This window comes from Mobula hypostoma, chromosome 3 (assembly GCF_963921235.1).
Source record: "Mobula hypostoma chromosome 3, sMobHyp1.1, whole genome shotgun sequence".
In the NCBI taxonomy this organism is placed as follows: Eukaryota; Metazoa; Chordata; class Chondrichthyes; order Myliobatiformes; family Myliobatidae; genus Mobula; species Mobula hypostoma.
The window spans coordinates 119,406,432-119,430,984 of record NC_086099.1 but is presented as its reverse complement, the minus strand read 5'-3'; the positions used below and the strand labels follow the sequence as shown (position 1 = coordinate 119,430,984).

The 24,553-nt window shown below is 45.4% G+C and overlaps 1 protein-coding gene across 1 annotated transcript; it reads left to right on the top strand.

The window, feature by feature from the left end:
• The first annotated feature begins 318 nt into the window (after positions 1-318).
• On the top strand, positions 319-1,108 carry LOC134343731 (achaete-scute homolog 5-like). The gene has a single exon (XM_063042480.1). The coding sequence runs from the start codon at positions 506-508 to the stop codon at positions 1,106-1,108; it is 603 nt and encodes a 200-aa protein (XP_062898550.1). The 5' UTR covers positions 319-505.
• Positions 1,109-24,553: the final 23,445 nt, after the last annotated feature.

The window sequence follows — 24,553 nt, the reverse complement described above, 5'->3', positions numbered from 1 at the left end:
ACGATGGTTTTGGGTGGGATTAGGGAGTCTGTTTCAGTGTTATTTCTCCATGACTCTTATGTTATGACTGACAGTAATGGCACAGTTATTGACAATCAATAATATGTTCCTTTCCATTCTAGGGTTGGTAAAGGACACCTGAACAGACTGACCTTCCTCAGCCTTTCAGTTCCAGCAGATCAGCAGGCTTTCTGCTCCCTCCGTCGGGTGCACGGGAGACCCCTACGGCTTCACCACCCACTCATTTACAGCGTGAAGCTCAAGGCCCAGATAGAGTTGGGGGGGGGTGGAGGAGTTAGAAGGGAGTTCATCGCCTGGACTCGCCTGAAGGAGACTGCGATATGTGTCATTTGTGGGTTTCTGTCCCAGGACTGGGGAGCGAGTGAAAGGTGCTGATCCCACCTCCGGTCCCAAATGGGCCAGTGCTATCAGGTGACCCAGCAATCAGTTTAATGCTTTTTATAACAGTAGGATTGCTTCTTCGCCTTCTAATCGAAGAGTCAGGATGAACAGTAACTATCCCAGGTCATTGCTGGACAGCAGGGCAGTGGGTGCCTCTAACTACATGCAGCTGGGCGTACCACTAGTGGCTGACCCATCCACACATCACAGTCAGCACCTTCCCCATGCTGACAGTTTGGCACACGTCCCATTGCTGGTCTACCCAACCAGCCTGGAGTCCACCTACTACGATACTTACAGCAGCGTGTTCCCCTACATGCCGTTCCATGGACACTTTGGCGTTTATGACTGTCCCTTTGAGCCGGCCTTCATTCAAAAGAGGAATGAGAGGGAGAGGCAGAGGGTTAAGTGTGTGAACGAGGGCTACGCCAGGCTGCGCGACCACCTTCCGGGGCCACTGTCGGAGAAGCGCCTGAGCAAAGTGGAGACGCTGCGGGCTGCAGTCAGGTACATCAAGTACCTCCAGGACTTACTCAGCCACAACCCAGAGAGCTCCCCTCAGTTAAGCAAGGAGCCCCAGCGGGACAGAAGGTCTCACAAGTCTCCCATCTCCAAGCAGGACCCTAACAGTGATGGGGAATCGAAACACTCCTCTCCCTATTGTGAGTCAGAGGGAAGGAACACCTCCAGCTCTGACCATGGCTGATGGTGTAACTTATGAACAATGGTGCAGATCATGCAGTTTCCAAAGCCAGCTGTTTTATTACTAAAGACAATAATTTTAATAAATAAAAAATACTCATGGTGTGCCGGAGTTTAATTGAGCAATCAGACACAGTACACCACGATAACAGGCCCTGTGGTCCACAATGTTTGATTTGAACAACATGCTGAATTAAACTAAATTTCTCTTGCTTCTACATCAGGGTTCCCAACCCTTGGTTAACAGCAGAGATCCATGGCATTAAAAAAGGCTGGGAACTCCTGCTCTACATTATCCACACCTCTTAAACACTGCCGTGGTGTTCACTTGCACCACAAGGCCTGGTAGTCTGCTCCAGGCACCTGCCACTTTCTGAATTGAAAACCTGTCCCACGCTTCTTTAAATTATCCGCTACTTGACATTTCAAACCTGGAGAAATATTCTGACCGTCTACTCCCTCTATGGCTCTCATAATTTTATAGACTCCTACCAAGTCTCCCCTCAGCCTCCAACACCCCACAGAAAACAATCCAAGTATGTCCATCCTCTCCTCATGGCTCAGTCCCTCTAATCCAGGTAGCATCCTGGTAAGCATCTTCTACAACTTCTCCAAAGCCTCCACGTCCTTGGAATGAACACTTACACATAATATGCAGCCTAACCCAAGTTTTATATACTGTATAATGGGGATATCGGGTTTTCATTACAGGGTTAATGAAATTGAGCAGTAAATGGAATACTTTGGGCAGTGGCATAAATACCAAGTGCTCAACTCTGACATGACCAGAAAACTTACTAAGACAATATGCAATTAATATGAAGTACAGTGGAATAGGGAGTCAATCTCTCTACGCACAGTGGGGTGAATGGAAAGTACAGGAATGGGTTTGGTGGAATACACTCAGAATAGGACTCTTCTTTCAACAAAGCCATATGAAACAAAAATTAGTGGAAAACTGGAAGATTGGGAAAACTTTGAAAACCAACAGAAGACAAATAAAAATTTCCTAATTTTTTAATTATAAGATTAAATATGAGGGTTATCTAGCCAATAGGGTAAAAGTTTCTTTCAGATATATGAAGAGGAAGAGAGAGGTGAGAGTGTATATCAGACTGCTGGAAAATGAGCTAAAGAGGTATTAATCGGCAACAAAGAAATGGTTTTATAGGCAGGTTTGTTGACGATACAAAGATAGGTTGAGGGGCAGGTAATGTAGGAAGCAGGGAGTCTGCAAAAGGACTTAGAGAGATTAAAATATCTGGCAAAGTGGCAGATGGACTACAGTATAGCGAAGTATGTGGTTGTGCAAGTCGGTAGAAGGAAGGGGACAATAACTCTACTGGGTGTTTTTTATAGACCTCCCAATAGTACCAGGGACATCAAAGAGCGAATAGGGCTTCTGGAAGGGTGTAATAATAACAGGGTTGTCGTGGTGGAAGATTTTAATTTCCCAAATATTGATTGGCATCTCCCTAGAGCAGGGGGTTTAGATGGGGTGGAGTTTGTTAGGTGTGTTCAGGAAGGTTTCTTGACACAATATTTAGATAAGCCTGCAAGAGGAGAGACTGTACTTCATCTGGTATTGGGAAATGAACCTGGTCAGCTGTCAGGTCTCTCACTGGGAGAGCATTTTGGAGATAGTGAGCACAATTCTATCTCCTTTACCAAAGCACTGGAGAGGGATAGGAACAGGCAAGTTAGGAAAGTGTTTAACTGGAACTTGGAATTATAAATGGGAACAGATATTCTCAGGGAAATGTACGGAAGAAACGTGGCAAACATCTACATGCAGCATCTCCAAGTTTGCGGATGACACGAAGCTGGCTGGCAGTGTTAGCTGTGAGGAGGATGCTAAGAGGATGCAGGGTGACTTGGATAGGTTGGGTGAGTGGGCAAATTCATGGCAGATGCAATTTAATGTGGATAAATGTGAAGTTATCCACTTTGGTGGCAAAAATAGGAAAACAGATTATTATCTGAATGGTGGCCGATTAGGAAAAGGAGAGGTGCAACGAGACCTGGGTGTCATTATACACCAGTCATTGAAAGTGGGCATGCAGGTACAGCAGGCGGTGAAAAAGGCTAATGGTATGCTGGCATTTATAGCAAGAGGATTGGAATACAGGAGCAGGGAGGTACTACTGCAGTTGTATAAGGCCTTGGTGAGACCACACCTGGAGTATTGTGTGCAGTTTTGGTCCCATAATCTGAGGAAAGACATCCTTGCCATAGAGGGAATACAAAGAAGATTGATTCCTGGGATGGCAGGACTTTCATATGAAGAAAGACTGGATCAACTAGGCTTATACTCATTGGAATTTAGAAGATTGAGGGGGGATCTGATTGAAACGTATAAAATCCTAAAGGGATTGGACAGGCTAGATGCAGGAAGGTTGTTCCCAATGTTGGGGAAGTCCAGAACAAGGGGTCACAGTTTGAGGATAAATGGGGAAGCCTTTTAGGACTGAGATTAGGAAAAACTTCTTCACACAGAGAGTGGTGAATCTGTGGAATTCTCCGCCACAGGAAACAGTTGAGGCCAGTTCATCGGCTATATTTAAGAGGGAGTTAGATATGGCCCTTGTGGCTACGGGGATCAGGGGGTATGGAGGGAAGGCTGGTACAGGGTTCTGAATTGGATGATCGGCCATGATCATAATAAATGGCGGTGCAGGCTCGAAGGGCCGAATGGCCTACTCCTGCACCTATTTTCTATGTTTCTATGTAAATATTCAGAGAATACTTATGAGGAGTTCTGCATAGGTATGTTCCAATGAGACAGGGAAAGGATGGTAGGGTACAGGAACCATGGTGTACAAAGGCTGTGGTAAAGAAATGAAGAGCTTACGAAAGGTTCAAAAAACTAGGTAATGATAGAGATCTAGAAGATTATAAGACCAGCAGGAAGGAGCTTAAGAATGAAATTAGGAGCACCAGAAGGGGCCATGAGAAGGCCTTGGCGGGCAGGATTAAGGAAAACCCCAAGGCATTCTACAAGTAAGTGAAGAGCAAGAGGATAAGATGTGAGAGAATAGGACCAATCAAGTGTGACAGTGGAAAAGTGTGTATGGAACTGGGGAGAAAGCAGAGGTACTTAGTGAATACTTTGCTTCAGTATTCACTATGGAAAAGGATCTTGGCAATTGTAGGGATGAATTGCAGCAGGTTGAAAAGCTTGAGTGTGTAGATATTAAGAAAGAGGATGTGCAGGAGCTTTCGGAGAGCATCAAGTTGGATAAGTCACCGGGACCAGATGAGATGTACCCCAGGCTACTGTGGGAAGTGAGGGAGGAGATTGCTGAGCCTCTGGTGATGATCCTTGCATCATCAATGGGGACGGGAGAGGTTCCGGAGGATTGTAGGGTTGTGGATGTTGTTCCCTTATTCAAGAAAGTGAGTAGAGATAGCCCAGGAAATTATAAACCAGTGAGCCTTACTTCAGTACTTGATAAATTGATGAAGGAGATCCTGAGAGGCAGGATTTATGAACATTCGGAGAGGTATAATATGATTAGGAATAGTCAGCATGGCTTTGTCAAAGACAAGTCGCGCCTTACGAGCCTGATTGAATTTTTTTGAGGATGTGACTAAACATATTGATGAAGGTAGAGCAGTAGATGTAGTGTATATGGTGTTACGTGACCGGCAGCAATGAATATCAATTGAGTCAGGTTCTATAAAGACAAACAAACATTTATTAAACTCTGCTCAATAATAGCGAAAAACATTCAAACGACTAATTTAACTGGAAGTTAACTGCTATACGGCAACTCTGGAACAGTTCTTAAAAGGGTGAATGCGGAAACAGTTCTTAAAGTGGTAAATTCGAACACAGTTCTTAGAATGGTAAATTCGAAAGTCCAAGAGATTTATACAGTCAATGAGGAGAGACTTTTCTGAAGTAAAGAATTTCTCGAAGACGTGACATTGCTACTGATCCCAGCCAGAACCTGCCTTGTCAGTAGGATTCACGATGACAGAAATAGAACGGTTTAAAGGAACTGACCTTTTCCTCTGGAGAATAGACACTGTGCAATCCTTCCTGCTTTAGGTCATTTTTTCTTGAACAAAGATTCAATAAAGGTCAATCCTCTCCAAAACCACTGAACGATATCAGCTTTACTCGACTTGGCAAATTCCTGTACTTTGGTAAGGTCTTCACTCTCCAATACTACTTACAATAGAAAGTAGAGCTCCATTTTAAAATGAAACTGCGTCATAAGCCGAATACGCAGCATAACGGAGTATCTGACGAATTAAATAACAAACTAAACTTAAAAACTAACTGTGTCACTCCAGGAGTCTCCCTTTTATACCCGTGGTGAACATGTCATCACATGACCTCATACTGGTGGGAAAATTACATCATCCCACCATCACCTCATGCTCATAAGATACTCAATTACATCATGGTCATAAGACAGTCACAACATATCCATGAGGTACGCAACAATGGATTCAACAAGGCATTTGATAAGGTACCCCATGCAAGGCTTATTGAGAAAGTTAGGAGGCATGGGATGTAAGGGGACATTACTTTGTAGAACCAGAACAGGCTTGCCCACAGAAGGCAAAGAGCGGTTGTGGACAGGTCATATTTTGCATGGAGATCGGTGACCAGTGGTGTGCCTCAGGGATCTGTTCTGGGACTCCTACTCTTCATGATTTTTAGAAAAGACCTGGATGAGGAAATGGAGAGATGGGTTAGTAAAGTTGCTGATGACACAAAGGTTGGGGGTGTTGTGGATAGTGTGGAGCGTTGTCAGAGGTTACAGCGGGACATTGATGGGATGCAAAACTGGGCTGAGAGGTGGCAGATTGAGTTCAACCCAGATAAGTGTGAGGTGGTTCATTTTGGTAGGTCAAATATGATGGCAGAATATAGTATAAATGATCAGACCCTTGGTAGGGTGGAGGATCAGAGGGATCTTGGGGTCCGAGTCCATAGGACACTTAACACCACTGCGCAAGTTGACTTTGTGGTTAAGAAGGCCATACGGTGCATTGGCCTTCATCAACCATGAGACTAAGTTTAGGAGCCGAGAAGTAATGTTGCAGCTATATAGGACCCTGGTCAGACCCCACTTGGAGTACAGTACTGTGCTCAGTTCTGGTTGCCTCACTACAGGAAGGATGTGGAAACCATAGAAATAGTGCAGAGGAGATTTACAAGGATCTTGCCTGGATTGGGGAGCATGCCTTATGAGAATTTAAGGCTTAAGGAATTTAATCCTTCACTCCCTGTAAATCTCATCTGCCAGCACACAGTCAAAATCCCTTCATTCCTTGTAAATCTCATCTGCCTGGACACAGTCTAAATCCCTTCATTCCCTGTAAATCTCATCTGCCAGCACACAGTCTAAATCCCTTCATTCCCTGTAAATCTCATCTGCCTGGACACAGTCTAAATCCCTTCATTCCCTGTAAATCTCATCTGCCAGCACACAGTCTAAATCCCTTCATTCCCTGTAAATCTCATCTGCCAGCACACAGTCTAAATCCCTTCATTCCCTGTAAATCTCATCTGCCAGCACACAGTCTAAATCCCTTCATTCCCTGTAAATCTCATCTGCCAGCACACAGTCTAAATCCCTTCATTCCCTGTAAATCTCATCTGCCTGGACACTGTCGAAATCCCTTCATTCCCTGTAAATCTCATCTGCCAGCACACAGTCTAAATCCCTTCATTCCCTGTAAATCTCATCTGCCAGCACACAGTCTAAATCCCTTCATTCCCTGTAAATCTCATCTGCCAGCACACAGTCTAAATCCCTTGTCATGTACCCCGTGATAGGGATAAAGAAACCAGCAGAAATAGAAAGCACTATGGAGTCTCGTATTGCTATAAACTAATAATATTAGTAACTACGCAATACAGTAATATCGAAGTAAATAAATCACACAGGTTAGCAATGATTATATATAAAAGTAAGTGTGGAATATATATGTATGAAAAAACCAAGCTTCTTTAAGTCTAGGGGTAAAAAGATACGGTCTTACGATGTTGATTAAGGTTCAGTTCAGTTCAGTTCGTGGTATTTAGTCGACTAGTGATGGAGAGAGAGAGAGTGAGTTGTGTCTTCAGGTGAGCTGATGCCGTCGATCTTCTCGTTGTCCTCCGAAATCCTTTACAAGTCACCGACTGTGACTTTAACCAGGGGGACCGGTTTTCCTGTGGTGGAGCTCTCACCCCGGCAAGGGTGGACACATAGACAACTCCCCACCAGTCAACCCCTTCTTCACCGATGGAATAGCAATTTGGATTGATCCGCCTGATCGATCCTCCAAAAATCCACTTTCTCTGCGGGCACAGCAATGCTCATTCAGTGTCCAGATCATGTGTCTGAGGTCTGTATCATCTGACCTCTCATTTATTTCACCAGGCTGAGCATCACCTGTCATTCAAAGAGTCCCTCCTTCCTTTGTCTGTAAAGGAGTGCAAGCAGGCAACAAGTCCTTGGAAGTAACATCAACAACCAGCCTTTGGTCACCATAGCAACCTTCGAGCTGCTCGGTGCTGTCTCCAACTCCAAACTAAGTAGAAATCCAAAGTTACTTCCAATGTCTTAAAGTGACAGTCCACTGTTAATCTTTGTCTCTCTCTCTCTCCTTTCCAAACAAACCATCAATGATGAATGTCTCTCTCTGTCTCTCTTCAAACAGTTAATAGGGGCACTCCAGGATCCCCTCATTCCCTATAAATCTTATCTGCCAGCAGTCAAAATCCCTTCATTCCTTGTAAATCTCATCTGCCTGGACACAGTCAAAATCCCTTCATTCCTTGTAAATTTCATCTGCCTGGACACAGTCTAAATCCCCTCATTCCCTGTAAATCTCATCTGCCAGCACACAGTCTAAATCAGGGGTCCCCAACCTTTTTTGCACTGCGGACCGGTTTAATATTGACAATATTCTTGCGGACCATCGACCCGGTGGCGGGGGGGCGGGTGGTGCGTAGGGTTGCTGACGGACAAGAGTAGCAGTCAAATACCAAAGTTGCTGGTGAACGCAGCAGGCCAGGCAGCATCTCTAGGAAGAGGTACAGTCGACGTTTCAGGCTGAGACCCTTCGTCAGGACTAACTGAAGGAAGAGCTACTAAGAGATTTGAAAGTGGGGGGGGAGGGGGAGATCCGAAATGATAGGAGAAGACAAGAAGACAGGAGGGGGAGAGATGGAGCCAAGAGCTGGACAGGTGATTGGCAAAAGGGGTATGAGAGGATCATGGGACAGGAGGCCTAGGGAGAAAGAAAAGCGGTGGGGGGGAAGCCAAGAGGATGGGCAAGGGGTATAGTGAGAGGGACAGAGGGAGAAAAAGAGAGAGAAAAAAATATACAATACTAATAAATAAATAATGGATGGGGTATGAAGGGGAGGTGGGGCATTAATGGAAGTTAGAGAAGTCAATTGACTTCATTTCAGATCTCCCCTTCCCCCTCCCAGTTTCAAATCTCTTACTACCTCTTCTTTCAGTTAGTCCTGACGAAAGGTTTTGGCCCGAAATGTCAACCGTACCTCTTCCTAGAGATGCTGCCTGGCCTGCTGCGTTCACCAGCATTTTGTGTGTGTTGCTTGAAATTCCAGCATCTGCAGATTTCCTCGTGTTTGCATCCAGTAATATTAGTGTGCCTGATGTTAAACACAGCGCAGCATGACAAAATGTATCAATGTCAGTTACCTCAGGGAACGTAGCTCCAAGTTTTCTCATTGAGTGCTATACCACATTACCATTAACGTTACTGGACTTACTGTACTGTATTTTACCCGGTTTAAGATGGCGCTACTAGGGTTGGGTGAAAGCTGACTGGTGGTTCAGAAGATAAGAAATACCAGTAAATACTTCAGTAATAACACTTCTCCTGAGGTAAACTATCAAACACAAACAATGAACAGGCGAGCGAAGGCGAGGCTGACTCGAGGGTTGAGCCGTGCGGGTACGATGCATGTTCGAGACGGAGACGTAGTCAGACTGAGCAAAGCAGAGGGGGGTCGGTGTGGAGGAGTTCCGGAGCCCGTACACCTAAACCGAGACTGAGGTTGCACCGATCTAAGCGCTATGCCGATTTGGATAGGTCCGAGAGTGGCCATGGGCTGGGTGCCGGGGTACAGACCGGGAGCGTAGACGGGCGGCAGGGCGCAGGTCCTAGTGCAGGGCACCACCTGGTGTTGGGAAGTTTTAAACACCGACCCAGTTAGACTGAAAAAAGGCAGGGTGTCGTAACCCGAGGCAAGGGTTAGGCTGCTTCCATTTGCTCTTCAGCAATGTTTGCTCCCCTCTCCACGGGGCCGGGGCTGAGGCTGAGACTGCCCCAGGCCTCATGTCTGCGAGTAATGAACTGAGACCCAGGCTACGGGCCTACCCCGGCTGATCCGTGATCCAGGTCTGTGGACTCAATTTGGTTCAGAATGCTTTTAGTATTTCATGATTCATGTTTTTTTTTTCTGTCTCTGCGCATTGGGTGCTGCCCTTGTTGTTTTAATTGGGTTATTTTGAGATTCTTGCTGTGGGCGACTGCAAGCAGATGAATCTCAAAGATGTACAATTTATAAATACATTGATAATAAATGTACTTTGAAGTCAGTCACAATGGCTGAATACCTTCAAAGTCACTACAGCAAATTTACAGATGACACTAAGATTGGTGACATATTCGACAGTAATGAAGACAATCAAAGCTTATAGTGGGATCTGGACCAGATGGTGAGAGTGTGGAACCAGCTGCCAGTGGAAGTGGTGGATGTGTGTTCAATTTCAACATTGGAGAGAAGTTTGGATAGGTACATGGATGGGAAGGGTATGGAGGGTTATGGTTCAAGTGCAGGTCAAAGGGCCTGTTTCTGTGCTCTATGAATCCATGACACTATAACAGCTAACTCTCGTGATGAACATTGTAGCCAGTACAATTCTGGGCATGACAGTAGGTTGCCTCAAGAGATAGTCACTAGGCTGAGCACTACTGTGAGAGACCAGCTACCTGAAGCTTCACTAGGACTGTCATACAGGTAGTTATCATAATCTGTGACGCTTCATCAGAACTGGGAAAGAAAGATGCAAACTAGCTTCAGTAGGAGAGAAGATGGGGGTGGGGGGCAGGGATTATTAATTTCTTTTATAACCTTCTGAACTGAATTTATTTCTGAAATCTGCCCACTCCTGCTCTATAGTTATTTAGACCAGCCTCACTGTCCATATTTTGATGATCTTTCTCTCAATGCACCTCCGGTGGAGCAAACTGCTGGAGGTACTCAACGGATCAGGCAGCATCTGTGGAGGCAAAAGGAAAGACGATATTTCAGGTTAAGACCCTGCATCTGTACCCCTCGTGTCTCCTTTTCAGGGCTTCTAACAGTACACTACCTTCGGGTCCTGAACCTGTAGTCTCTTGTGTCTCCTTTTCAGGTTTTCCAGCGGTACACTTCCTTCCAGTCCCGGTAGTGGCATTAGAGTCCCAGTGATATCAGACCCTCTTTCCCACATCGGTCCTTCAGCCATTTGTTGACCACCTATTTATGCACAATTGATATATTCCAGAGATCATTTTAATTTAATTTCTAGCACCCGACAAACAGCAAACAGGTTTCCATTTACCTTTATTCTTCATTCTAAAACAGACTATGATAACTGAATCCCTCACCAGCTTGATTTGCCATTCAGTCAACTGCAATCACAACTATCGCTTACCTCTAGCATAGCACATTTATGGAATGAGGGGCGGTAACCACTGGTAACACAGTCACACACCACCGGTAAGAAGTTAGTCAAGAAAGACATGGGATTGTAATGGATGTTTGTGGCTGACCTGTCTTCTGAGGTGGGCATGGAGAGACACAGAAATGGGAGGTGGACTGTGTGAAAGTGAAGAAAGGGTGGAAACTGGCAGAAAAATTGATGAAATTTTCTACTTCTACACAAGTGAAGGAAGCAGTACCAATTCAGCCATCAATGCACCAGAAAAGGAGACAAGGGAGTGACCTACATTTTCAATGTACTTAACTCTAAACATGCCAGATTGAGATCATAAAAGAAAATCCGTGGCCGAATAAAGTCTTCTCAGGCTTCCAGCTGGGTACAGGTATTGATTATTGTTGTTGTTCGTCCATTGTTGTCGTCAGTGAAGACCTCGACACCATTATGATGATGATGGTGTTGAGACTAGTAGATTAGATTAGATTATGAGGACACGCAGTCCTCTTTTATTGTCATTTAGTAATGCATGCATTAAGAAATGATTCAATATTTCCTCCGGTGTGATATCACAAAACACAGGACAGACCAAGACTGAAAAACTAACAAAACCACATAATTATAACATACAGTTACAACAGTGCAACAATACCGTAACTTGATGAAGAAGTCCATGAGCACAGTAAAACGTTCAAAGTTTCTCAAATGTCCCACATCTCACGCAGACGGGAGAAGGAAGAAAAACTCTCCCTGCCATGCCCGACCACAGTCTGACTCTGAGTCACCCGAAAACTTCGAGCCTCCGATCAGCTCTCTGACACCGAGTACTGAGCGCCATCTCTGTCCAAACGATTCGACCTCAATCTCGGTCGCCAACAGCAGGCAAAGCCGGGGATTTTGAGGCCTTCCCTCCGGAAGATTCCCGACCACGCAGTACCAACAGCAGCGAACTGGTGTTTCAGAAATTTCTCCAGATGTTCCTCTGTGCTTTCACATCTGTCTCTATCAAATCAGAATTGTCTACGGCCCCTATTTAACGGATATGATATCATTTTTCACCGGAGGGCTGCGCACACGCGGTGCGCTGCTCTCTCTCCTCCCACCTTTTGATTATAACCAACAATTCAATGACAAACTTTGCCATCTTCATTAGGGATGATGCCTGGGCATGTCAAGTCCAGCGGTATTTAGACCCTTGTCAACCATTCTTCCTGATTGGTTAGTCCTCACCCAATCAGGTTTTTGCTTTCCCACCTAGTTTACAATCGAATTCCAGTTCTTACTTGGAGCAAGACCTTTGTCTTTGTTAAAATTCTTTCTTCTAGTTTTACTTCAGTGGCTTCCTTCACCAGGTGGTCCCAAAAGCCACTGGTGTGGCACAGTAGTTTTGTGCAGTGGGTCAGTCCTATGGCCATTGCAAATGCAGTCTTCTGCTATTGCTGATTTCTCCGGGTAACCCAATGGATACACCCTCTGTGCTCCTAGATGTGGGATTCCATTGTGCATCCCAGCTGGCCGATACACACAGCTCCGCATTCACAGGGAGTCCTGTAAATGTCAGCCGACCTGAGTCCCAGGTCATCTCTGACCCACATAAGATGTGCTTTGAGCTTCCTTATGGGTTTGTGGATGGTATTAATCCAGTATTTCTTCAGGATCCTGGCGATCCTTCCAGAAACCGTGGAATTATAGGGAAGACAGGCAGTAGTGGCGGATTCCTCCTCGTTGTTAGGTTTCCTGGTTTTGCCATAGGTCCTTTTAAGGGATCAATTGATTTCCTTCACCTTGCAGCCATTTTGTAGGAGCGTCGTGCGTAATCATCTCATTTCCTCGGGAGACTCCCCAGGTCCGAAATAGCTTTCACATGGTTAATCAAAGTAGAAAGAACACTCTACATTGGGAGGTATGATGGTGAATTGAATTGACTTTATTATTTGCATCCTTCATATAAATGAGGAGTAAATATCTTTACGTTAAGTCTCCATCTAAATGTGCAATATGCAATTTATAATAATTTATAATAAATAGTATGTACGACAAGACAGTCAATATAACATAGAAATACAGTTGTGTCAGCATGAATTAATCAGTCTGATGGCTGGCGGAAGAAGATGTCCCGGAACCTGTTGGTCCTGCTTTTATGCTGCGGTACTGTTTCCTGGATGGTAGCAGCAGGAACAGTTTGTAATTTGGGTGACTCAGGTCCCCAATGATCCTTTGGGCCCTTATTAAACACCTGTCTCTGTAAATGTCCTGAATAGTGGGAAGTTCATATCTACAGATATGCTGGGCTGTCCACACCACTCTCTGCAGAGTCCTGCTATTGAGGGAAGTACAGTTCCCATACCAGGCAGTGATGCAGCCAGTCAGGATGCTCTCAATTGTGCCCCTATAGAAAGTTCTTAGGATTTGGGGGCTCATACCAAACTTCTTCAACCATCTGAGGTGAAAGAGGCGCTGTTGTGCCTTTTTCACCACACAGCCGGTATGCACAAACCACGCGAGATCCTCGGTGATGCTTATGCCGAGGAACTTAAAACTGTTCACCCTCTCAACCCCAGATCAATAAGGGTTAGCCTGTCTCCATTCCTCCTGTAGTCCACAACAATTACCAGCTGTTATTGTTCTGGTATAAATCTGTGTGAATGGGTTTCCAATAGATGCCATGTCCAAGGCTATGGTCTGGTTTCGGTTGTATTAGAATGTCCAAGAATGGGAGACAACCATTCTCTCCACCTCCATCGTAAATCAAACTTTTGCATGTATAATGTTCAGATGGTCGTGGAACTGTTGGAGTGCCTGGAGTCTATGAGGCCAGACTACGAAGGTATCATCGACATGTCTGAAGAAACAGTGGCTTTTGGGATCAGCTGGTAAAGGAAGCCATTGCAATAAGACCAGAGGAAAAGTATTTCAACAAAAATAAAGGTCTCAGTCAAAGTAAGAACTGGAATTCGATTGTAAACAGGGTGGGAGAACGGAAACCTTATTGGACGAGGACTAACCAATCAGGAGGGATGGACTACAAGGGTATAAGTACCACTGGACTAGACATGCCCAGGCATCATCCCTGAAGAAGATGGCAGAGTGTGTCACTGAAATGGCAGTTGTATTCAATATCTGTACCCAGCTGGAAGCCCGAGAACTTGCTTTGTCATATACACCAGGGAATCACTAGAACCTTTTTTAAAATCTGTAGGTTTAATGGGATAAGATTTGGGGGCTGTGTAGGTTAGGCGGGGTGGAGGTGCACAGATGATATGTGCAGTATACCAGGTAAGCAGAAATTGTAAAAGTTCAGACTTCTCACCAGCTTGATTCAGAAATATGGCCAACAGGAGCAGAAGTAGGCCACTCAGCCCATCATGCCTGATGCAGACCCTTGCTTCCACTGGGATATTTGTTAGAACTTTTCTTCATTTCCTGATACGGACTCAAAATTATAGTCATCATTAGCATGGTGACCCTACTTGCCCACCTGGAGCAGAACCAGCTACTTCAACATGTGTTATGTTATGCCTCAATGCTGACATGGTGGTGTTAGTGACATAATCTACATCAGCTAGAACAACAATTAACATCGTTGGACGTTGTCTCTCCTTCCCCCTCTCCTGCGTTGTTCCTGCAACAACGAGCAGCCACTGTTCTGATGTTTCAGTCCCTCCGGACACATTAGTCAGCAAAATCCATGAGAAACTGAGTTGTCAATAGGGCCACCCTCCCCCCAAAGGTGAACATCTTCCAGGCCTTTCCAGGAGATAGCGAACCACCAGGTCGCATAGCCGGACTGGAAACCCACCACTTGGAAACCGCAGTTTGACCTGTAGATTACAGACTCCAACAGATCCCCAACCAGTTTGTGAAGGAACAAAAGACAAAGAACAAAGAACAAGAATAAGCTGTTTTGTGGATGAACTGGAAGAAGTTGCCCATGTCTGTCAGAACTGTTCGCACCATCTTTCCCAGTGAAATGGGTTACAATGAATTACAAAGAGATCTCCATCAGTTAGGAAGATGGGCTGAGGAATGGCAAATGAATTTTAACTTAGATAAATGCTCACTGATAAACTTTAGACATTCAGACCAGGTTAGGACTTGTTGAGTGAATGGCAGGGCACTACCAAATGTTTTTGAACAGAGGAACCTGGGAGTACCAGTGCACCATTCATTGAAAGTGGCTGCACACGTAGACAGGGTGATGAAGAAGGCACCTATGCTGGCCTTCATCACTCAGTGTTCAGGAAGAGGAACATAATGTTGCAGTTATCTAAGTCACTGGTGAGACTGAACTTCGAGCATTGTGCACAGTTTTGGTCACCTTGTTGTAGGAAAGCTATTGTCAAGCTGGAGAGGGTACACAAGGAGGCTGCCTGGACCAGATGGCTTGCGTTCTAGGAAGAAGGTGGCCTTTCCAATCTTTATTCCTTGGAGTGTAGGAGAATGGGAGCTAACATCATAGAAGTTTATAAAATCATGAGGGATATAGATAAGGTGGACAGTCATAACATCTCCCCAGGGTTGGGGGGCATAGCAAATCTGGAGGGCACAAATGCGAGATAAGAGGGGAGAGATCTGAGAGGTAACTGCTTTGCATGGAGGGCAGTGAGTACCTGGAATGAGCTGCCAGAAGAAGAGGTTGAGGTGGGAACAATGGCAAAATTTAAGAAGCATTTGGATGGATACATGGAGGGGATGGGCTTAGAGTGTTATGGGCCGAATATGAACAACTGGGACAAGCAGGGAGGATACTGTGGTCAGCATCCGCCAGTTGGACTGTGGGACCTGTTTTCATGCTGAATTATTCTATGACTCTACATAGCGTGGGCACACTTACTGTCTTGGGATAATCCAATCAACACTAACCAATCAAAAGTAAACAACAGATGCTTCTCAGCCAATCAAAACCCAGCATTGAGGTTATTGTCTCTGAAGATAAATTGTGACCTTCCACACTTACTGCCCATCCAACACTTTCCAGATTTTCTTGCACTGTGAGAGAGTTCAAGGTTCATGATTAGCTGATTCCGCCTTCTCTTCCTTATCTGTAGGTGCTGTGCTATGCGCCATACTAGGACTGGTACTCTTCACTCCACACGTTCTCCTTCGCCTTCCACTGCATACTCTTCCAGCGTTTTCCACCTTGTGTCTAAGACATTTCCTTTCTCCACAGCCCTATTTTAGTCCAGATCTCACTTTGCTGACTCAGTGACATCTGCTACAGTCATTTAATCCCTCCCTCACACAGTAATTGACACATGCTCCAAATTCTTTATTTCACAGCACTTGGAAGGCCATTTCCAAACCATGGAGCTCCTGAAATTTGTTACTTTCTTCCTGCTGACTCTCCAGTTCTCCATGCCATTTGTCGCAGTGATGTTGTATTTCATCTTCTTATTCCTCTAAAACACCTCACCTCCATTCGCACACAAAATACTGGAGGAACTCAGCAGGCCAGGCAGCTTCTATGGAAAAAAGTACAGTCGACGTTTCAGGACGAGACCTTTCCTCAGGACCTGAAAGGTCGACTGTACTCTTTTCCATCGATGCTGCCTGGCCTGCTGAGTTCCCCCAGCATTTTGTGTGTGTTGCTCGGATTTCCAGCATCTGCAGATTTTCTCTTGTTTGTCACCTCCTTTTTCCTTCTTCCTGGCTGAACTCTTTCATTCCTTCTTTTAAAATCCTTATTAACACATATTTCTCCTGCAACTTTTTTGAAAACTTTTTACAATGCCCTCCTCAAGATTTCTTTTTTAAACTTTTCCCAGCAATTTCCTTTTTCCCGAAGCTCTATGCAATGGAACATCAATAATCCAATATTCTTGGGAGTTTGATGGTGCCAAACTGGCAGCTGTTATCCCTATCAATGCCCAAACACTTGTTTCACTCTTTTACATAGTCGTCATCTCCAGTAAATTTTCCAGTGAACATGCTGATGTTAAAGGGAATGTGAAATATACAAGCACTTTGTCTATTGTATTTAATATTTCAGCATATAGGAGGGAGATTGAAAATCAGGCTGCATGGTGCCATAACAACAACCTCTCACTCAATGTCAGCAAGACCGAGGAGCTGATTATTGACTTCAGGAGAAGGAAACTAAAGGTCCATGAGCCAGTCCTCATAAGGGGATCAGAGGTGGAGAGAGTCAGCAACTTTATATTTCTCAGCGGTATCATTCTGGAGGGTCCATTCTGGATCCAGCAAGTAAGTGCCATTACGATGAGAGCACTACAGTGCCTCTTCTTTCTTAGAAGTTTGTGAAGAATTGGCATGTCATCTAAAACTTTGACAAACTTCTATAGATGTGTGGTGGAGAATATATTGACCGATTGCATCACAGCCTGATATGGAAGCACCAATGCCCTTGAATGGAAAAGCATACAAAAAGTATTTGATACAATCTAGCCCATCATAGATAAAGCCTTCCCCACGATTGAGCACATCTACATGGAGAGCTGTCGCAAGAAAGCAGCATCCATCATCAGGGATCCCCACTACCCAAGACATGCTTTCTTCTCGCTGCTGCCATCAGGAAAGAAGTACAGGAGCCGCAGGACCCACATACCCAAATTCAGAAACAGTTGTTACCCCTCAACAATCACACTCTTGAACCAAAGTGGATAACTTCACTCAACTTCACCACTCCATCACCAAACTGCTCCCACAACCTGTGGACTCACTTTCAAGGCTCTTCATCTTATGTTTTCAGTATTTGTTGCTTATTTATTATTATTATAATAATCATTATTTCTCTTTTTCTCTTTCTTTTTGTATTTGTGCAGGTTGTTGTCTCCTGCATATAGGTTTGTTTGTCTGTCCTGTTGTGTGTGGTCTTTCATTGATTCTATTGTGTTTCTTGTATTTACTGTGAATGCCTGCAAAATAATGAATCTCGGGGTTGTATATGGTAACATATATGTACTTTGGTAAGAAATTTACTTTTGAATTTTGAAGTTTAATACACACAAAATGCTGGACGAACTCGGCAGATCAGGAAGCATCTAAGGAGACAAATTAACAGTGAACGTTTCAGGCTGAGACCCTTCATCAGGACTGGAAAGGAAGGGGGAAGAAGCCAAAGTAAGAATGTGGGGTGGGGAAGTAGTACAAGCTGACAGGTGATAGGTGAAGCCATGTCAGGGGGAAGGTGGGAGGGGATGAAGTGAGAAGCTGGGAAGTGATAGGATTTTTGCAGGGACTCCCTCTTCCATTCATCATTTCCCACTGATCTTCCTTCAGCTACTTAACCCTTCAAGCCCTGCACCTGCCCCTTCACCTATTCCCTCACCACCATTCAGATCCCCAAACTGTCCTTCCAAGTGAGGTAACAGTTTCTCTGCAAGGCTGTGGGGTCATCTACTTTATCCAGAGCTCCCGGTGTGGCCTCGTCTACATTGGTGAGATCTGATGCAGATTGGAGACAGATTTGTTTAGCACCTTCACTTCATCCACAACAAGCAGGATTTCCAAGTGGCCAACAATTTTAATTTCACATTCCATTCCCATTCCAACTTGTCAGTCCATGGTCTCTTCCACTGCCACAGTAAAGCTACTCTCAGTTTGAAGGAGCAACAACTCATGTTTTGTCCGACCTGATGGCATGAACATCGATTTCTCTAGCTTCTGGTAATTTTTCCCCCTGCCCTTTCTCTCTTTTTCCATTCCCCATTCTGGCTCCCTTCTTATTCCTTCTCTTCTCCTCATCTCCCTTTCACCTCCTTCTGGTACCCCTTCTCCTTCCCTTTCTCCCATGGTCCACTCTTCTCACTTATCAGATTCCTTCTTCTTCAGCCCTTAACATTTTCTATCTACCACTTCCCGGCTTCTCACTTCATCCCTCCTCCGTTCCCCAGCCACCTCCCTTCCCTCTCTGTTACCACTGGGTATTCCTTCCCCTCTACCTTCTTATTCTAGTTTCTTCCCCCTTCTTCTCCAGTCCTGGCGAAGGGTCTTGGTCAAAATCGTTGACACAACTCACCCTGCTCTTCTTGGTCACTGGTATGATTGCTGCCCTTTTGAAGCAGGTGGAAACTTCATAAAGCAGCTGTTGGGGATGCCCTTGAACACTCCAGCCAGTTGATTGGTACAAATTTTCAGTACCCAGCCAGGTACACTCTCAGGGTCTGACAACTTATGAGCGTTCAGCTCTTGAAGGATGTTCTGACATCAGCCTCTGAGACAGAGATCACAGCATCACCAAATGGTATTTGGATGCACACAGGTAGAGTTTTATTCTCCCTTTCAAAGCCTGTATAAAAGGCAGTGAGATCAGGAAGTGAAACATCACTGCCATTTATGCTTGCAAACACGAGGAAATCTGCAGATGCTGGAATTTCAAGCAACACTCATAAAAATTGCTGGTGAATTTCCATCAAAATTCCCATTCTGATATGTCTATCCACGGCCTCCTCTACTGTCAAGATGAAGCCACACTCAGGTTGGAGGAACAACACCTTATATTCCGTCTGGGTAGCCTCCAACCTGATGGCATGAACATTGACTCCTCTAACTTCCGTTAATGCCCCACCTCTCCTTCATACCCTATCCGTTATTTATTTGACTTTTATTATTATTAATTTTTTTCTCTCTCTCCTTTTTCTCCTTCTGTCCCTCTCACTATACTCCTTGCCCATCCTCTGGGCTTCCCCCTCACCCTTTCTTTCTCCCTAGGCCTCCCATCCATCCCATGATCCTCTCATATCCCTTTTGCCAATCAACTGCCCAGCTCTTGACTCCATCCCTCCCCCTCCTGTCTTCTCCTATCATTTCCAGTCTCTCCCTCCCCCTCCCCCTCCCACTTTCAAATCTCTTACTATCTCTTCTTTCCGTTAGTCCTGACGAAGGGCCTCGGCCCAAAACGTCGACTGTACCTCTTCCTATAGATGCTGCCTGGCCTGCTGCGTTCACCAGCAATTTTTATGTGTGTTGCCATTTATGCTGTTCGATTTTGCCTTATAGGAAGTAATGGCATGCAAACTGGGCCAGAGGTGTCACGCATCCAATTCTGTCTCTAGCTTCATATGGAATTGTCTGTTCATTTTCACAATGGCCTTCTGTACATTGCACCTGGACTTTTGTATTGCCAATCTTTACCGTAACTTCTGCCATGTCTTCCTCTACAGTGGAAGATTTGGTTATGAAGCCATTGAGTCTTAGATCAGGGAAAGAGGCCCTTTCGCCCATCTGTGACATGTCAACCAAGATGACTATCGAGCTAGACATATTTCCCAGCATTTGCCTTATAGACCTCTAAGACTTTTTGCTACTTTTTAAAACTAAATTGAGTGGCGGTGTGGAGACATGTCTCTAGCAAAGCAAGTGTAAGACGCTCCTTCCCTCTGCTGGCCTGCAGGTCACCCTTGGGCAGAGTGTAGCACCTGCTTAGCCCCCCGATCAGGGTCATGTGAAGCCATGGGATCAGGTGGTGGATGGTCGTACGAGCAGCCGGTGCAGATCACAAGTCCTGGTTTATGTGACCACTGACGCCAGGCAGGCAATCTCTGAAGAGTATTGATAATGGCTGGTGTGGTAACTTCTACTTTGAAAAAGGACCACTCGACAACTGCATGCCGAAAGAACAACTTTTTCTTGGACGGCAATTCCAATATTTACATACAGAGGCTTCCACTGAACCGTGCTGCATGGCAGAGAAGCTACACACATGCACACCGGAAAAAATGAAGTAAAACCCCCCAACCCCGGAACTAGTCTCTCTTTACAAACAGCTTCCCCTAGCGGGAGTATTGCTATATTACCATTATCCTAATTAGTATTAACTTATTTTTATAATGCTCACATTACAACACTTCTCCCCCTTTAAATTCCAACATTCCCCAAATGTAAAAGAACTGGGAAACAAAAAACAGTGGTGTCATTAGCTTGCGTACCCCTGAAACTTATACTAGTGTCTCAGTAACAGTTTACCAATACAAAACACCTGAAAAACGTGGCAGATTCAACACTCAGTCTAACAAAAAAAAACGTCCAGGCAAACATTCAGCCTGTCAGGAGGTTTACGAGTGCACTGTGATCTGCGCACTATCCCCGGTGACCCAGCAGGCACCGCTGGTGAGGGTGTTTTGGGTGGATCTGGCATAGAGGGCATGAGAGGGGTCTGTGTGTCTGCGTGAGAATGTCCATTCTCTTCAGGGGACCCCGACCCCTCTGCCAGTGTCTCTCTCTCTGGCTAAGTCACTGGTGGACATGCTCCCACAGTAGTCTGTCTCACAAGTGGAAACTCCATCGAACTGTCTGCCTCTGAGCCGGTATCATGTTGCAGGCGCACATGGTCCTGATGTCTGCGGAAAACACTTCTGTCAGTCAACTTAACAACATAGGAGACTGACCACTCTGCTTAAGAATAACCCCAGGCAACCATTACTGATTGTTTCTCACATAGACATTGTCATCCGGTTTTAACTGTCTCTCTCGTGCATGTTGATCATGTCCCTCCTTCTGCTTTTCCTGCTTTCTCTCCACTTTCGCCTTCATGTCCGGGCTTAGCAGGTCCAGTCTTGACTTGGGCCTACGCCCCATCAGCATCTCTGCTGGAGTGCAGGCAGTCGTAGTCTGTGGCGTGAGGCGGTATTTAAACAGGAAACGTGAAAGCCGCATGCTAAGAGAGTCCCCTGTCATCCACTTCAGGCCTTCCTTCACTGTCTGAACAGCCCACTCAGCCAAACTATTGGAGTCTGGGTGGAAAGGGGCCGTCCGAATGTGATGAATGCCATTCTGCTGCATGAACTCACTGAACAGCTCACTGGTGAATGTGGGCCATTATCAGTGACTAGAGGGTCAGGCAACCCGTGGACTGCAAACACTTGCCTGAGTTTGTCTATGGTTGAGGGGGCTGTGATGTTGCTCATGATGTGATCTTCGATCCATTCAGAATGTGCATCTACCATTACAAGAAACATCTGCCCCATAAAAGGGCCAGCAAAGTCCAAATGTAGGTTAGACCAGGGGTGGTCTGGCCACTCCCATGGGTGCAAAGGAGCTGGTGGTGGCATATTCTGATTAGTCTGACATTGCATGCATGATTTTACCTTGTTCTCCAGATCCTGATCTATTCTTGGCCACCAAGCGTGGGATCTTGCAAGGCTTTTCATTCGAGACACTCCTGGGTGAGCCTCATGAATTTCCTCCACAATCTGTGAATGGCCGGGGGAGGCACGATGACCCTCGCCCCCCAGAAAATGCAGCCATCCTGCAGACTGAGTTCTGTCGTGCGTTTGGTGTAAGGCCTCAGTTCCTCTCCTTCCACCACTCTGAGCCAACCTTGTAAAAGAAAAGTTTTGACTTGGGACAGGACTGGGTCCCTCTCTGTCCACTGCTTGATCTGGGTCACCTTTACAGGTGTCTCTGACAGCCTCTCCAATGAAAATACGGTCTCTGGAGGCACATATGTAGTAGCAGGTTTCTCAGGTAAAGGTAGTTGACTCTGTGCATCGGCGTTTGCATTATCCCCACCCACTTTGTACACTATAGTGTACTGGTAGGCTGACAATGTAAGAGCCCAACACTGTATCCTGGCTGAGGCTAGCGGTGGGATGCATCTAGTCTCACTGAACAGGCTCATCAGTGGTTTGTGGTCCTTACAAATTGTAAATACATGTCCATAGAGGTACTGATGAAAGCATTTGACTGCAAAAACAATGACCAGACCTTCTTTTTCTAGCTGTGAACATCCCTTCTCAGCAACCGTCAGGGTATGTAAAGCAAAACCAATAGGCTTCTCTGAACGGTCCTCCATTACATGTGAGAGAACTGTCCTGACTCCATAGGGCGAGGCATCACATGCAAGGGTGATCTCCCTGTCTGGGTCATAGTGAACAAGCATCTTCGCTGAGTGGAGAAGTTCTTTCACTTCCTTGAAAACTTTCTTCTGCTCTTCACCCCACTGCCACTTAGTGTCATTGTGAAGCAGCTTATACAGTGGGGGCAAAACCCTTGAGAGGTCAGGAAGAAACTTGCCGTAATAATTCACAATGCCCAAAAATGACCTGAGTTCAGTGACGCTCTTGGGGCTTGGGGCTTCCTTAATAGCTCTCACTTTGTCCTCCACAGGGTAGAGCCCCTCAGCTGTGTTCTTGTGTCCCAGGTAAGTCACACTCAGTGCCAGCAACACACATAAGCCGTATTTCAATTGCAGCCCTGTGTCTGAGAGCCTCTTCAGCACCCGTTCTAAATCAGCCAGATGCTCCACCTCCGTAGCCCCTGTGATCAAGATGTCATCAAGGTACACTGCTACGTGTGGAATCCCCTGCAGCAAAGTGTCCATTGTCCTTTGGAAAATGGCAGGGCTGGACGCCACTCCAAACACCAGGCGATTGTACTTGAATAATCCCTTGTGCGTGTTAATTGTGACGTACTCCTTTGAATTCTCGTCAAGCAGCAGCTGTTGGTAGGTGTGGCTCGTGTCCAGCTTTGAGAACAGCTTACCCCCCTGACAGGGTCGCAAACAGGTCATCCACCCATGGCAACGGGTACTCCTCCAGCTTTGAGACCTGATTCATCGTAAGTTTATAATCCCCACATATCCTCACCATTTTGTCTGCCTTCAAAACTGGAACAACGGGAGCCGCCGACCTTGAAAACTGGACGAGCTCGATAATGCCCAGCCTCTGTAAACGTTCCAGCTCCTCCTTGACCAGTGGTGGCGCCAGAGATTTTTTCTTGCTGGTGCTACAGTGGGGCAGAATTATTTCAGTGATGGTGCTGAGGGATGTACCCTATGGTAATATGTATTCGCAAGGCCAGACGTGTGGCATTCAAAAGTCAGTTTCAAGCATTACGTACCTACTGTAAATGCCTCTGTTGATTCACAAGCAACAGCAATTGATAAATATAATATAGAAGTGAACTGTGACAGTGTCAACAGCATCGGAGACAACCCGGGCTACACGGAGCATAAACAAACAAACCAACAGAGCATCCGAACCACAGCGCACAACATGAATCACGCACCAATCCCGCAATCAGCGTCAAATGTGTGCTTTTCAACTGAAAAACACACTAACCCACAATGTCCACTGCTATTCGCATTACATAGACAGACAATGCCAAAAGATACGCTGTTATTAAAGTCAGATAAGGCAAACAACTGATGCAAGGCTTTACCAGGAGTTGGACAAATTGTAATCTGACCATGCAATACCTCAATTAATTCGGCTACTGAATTTAAAACAAAAATCAACAGAATCACCGCTTGGAAGTCTAAGCAAAACCAGTAGGCTTAATAGCAGTAAATGTAATATTTTAGGATTTGCAGGAAACATAAGGACTATGGGGTATCCAGCACAAAATAATAATAATAATCAGCATTAGCCTTGACCCAAATTTTTTTTAAAAATCAATTGCACTCACCATTGATGTTTTCATAGAAGCACTATCCATCTGTTGTTGTGATTGGTGGTGAAAGCATCAATGATTTTCTGAGTGTCAAGTGCTTTGGTCCTCCGGCTGTTTATGGCCAACAGGGCCAAGTTGCTGTTCCGAGCATCGCCGCTGCTATTCCTTAAGTAGTTTTTAATGCGTCTGAGGCAAGAGAAACTCTGTTTGCATGAAGCAGATGTCACACATAGTATCTTTCGTGATCGAATATTCCAGTCAGTCAAACCAGCCATGAATAAAACTCCTTTGCTGCTTGCCAAACTGTTGCGAGCAGCGAAGGGTACTTTTTCAATGCTGGCCGACGGGGTCCTTCCTCAGGCTGCTGGCTAACATCGCTAACAGTATTCCCACTAGCACTAAGAGCAGCTTCA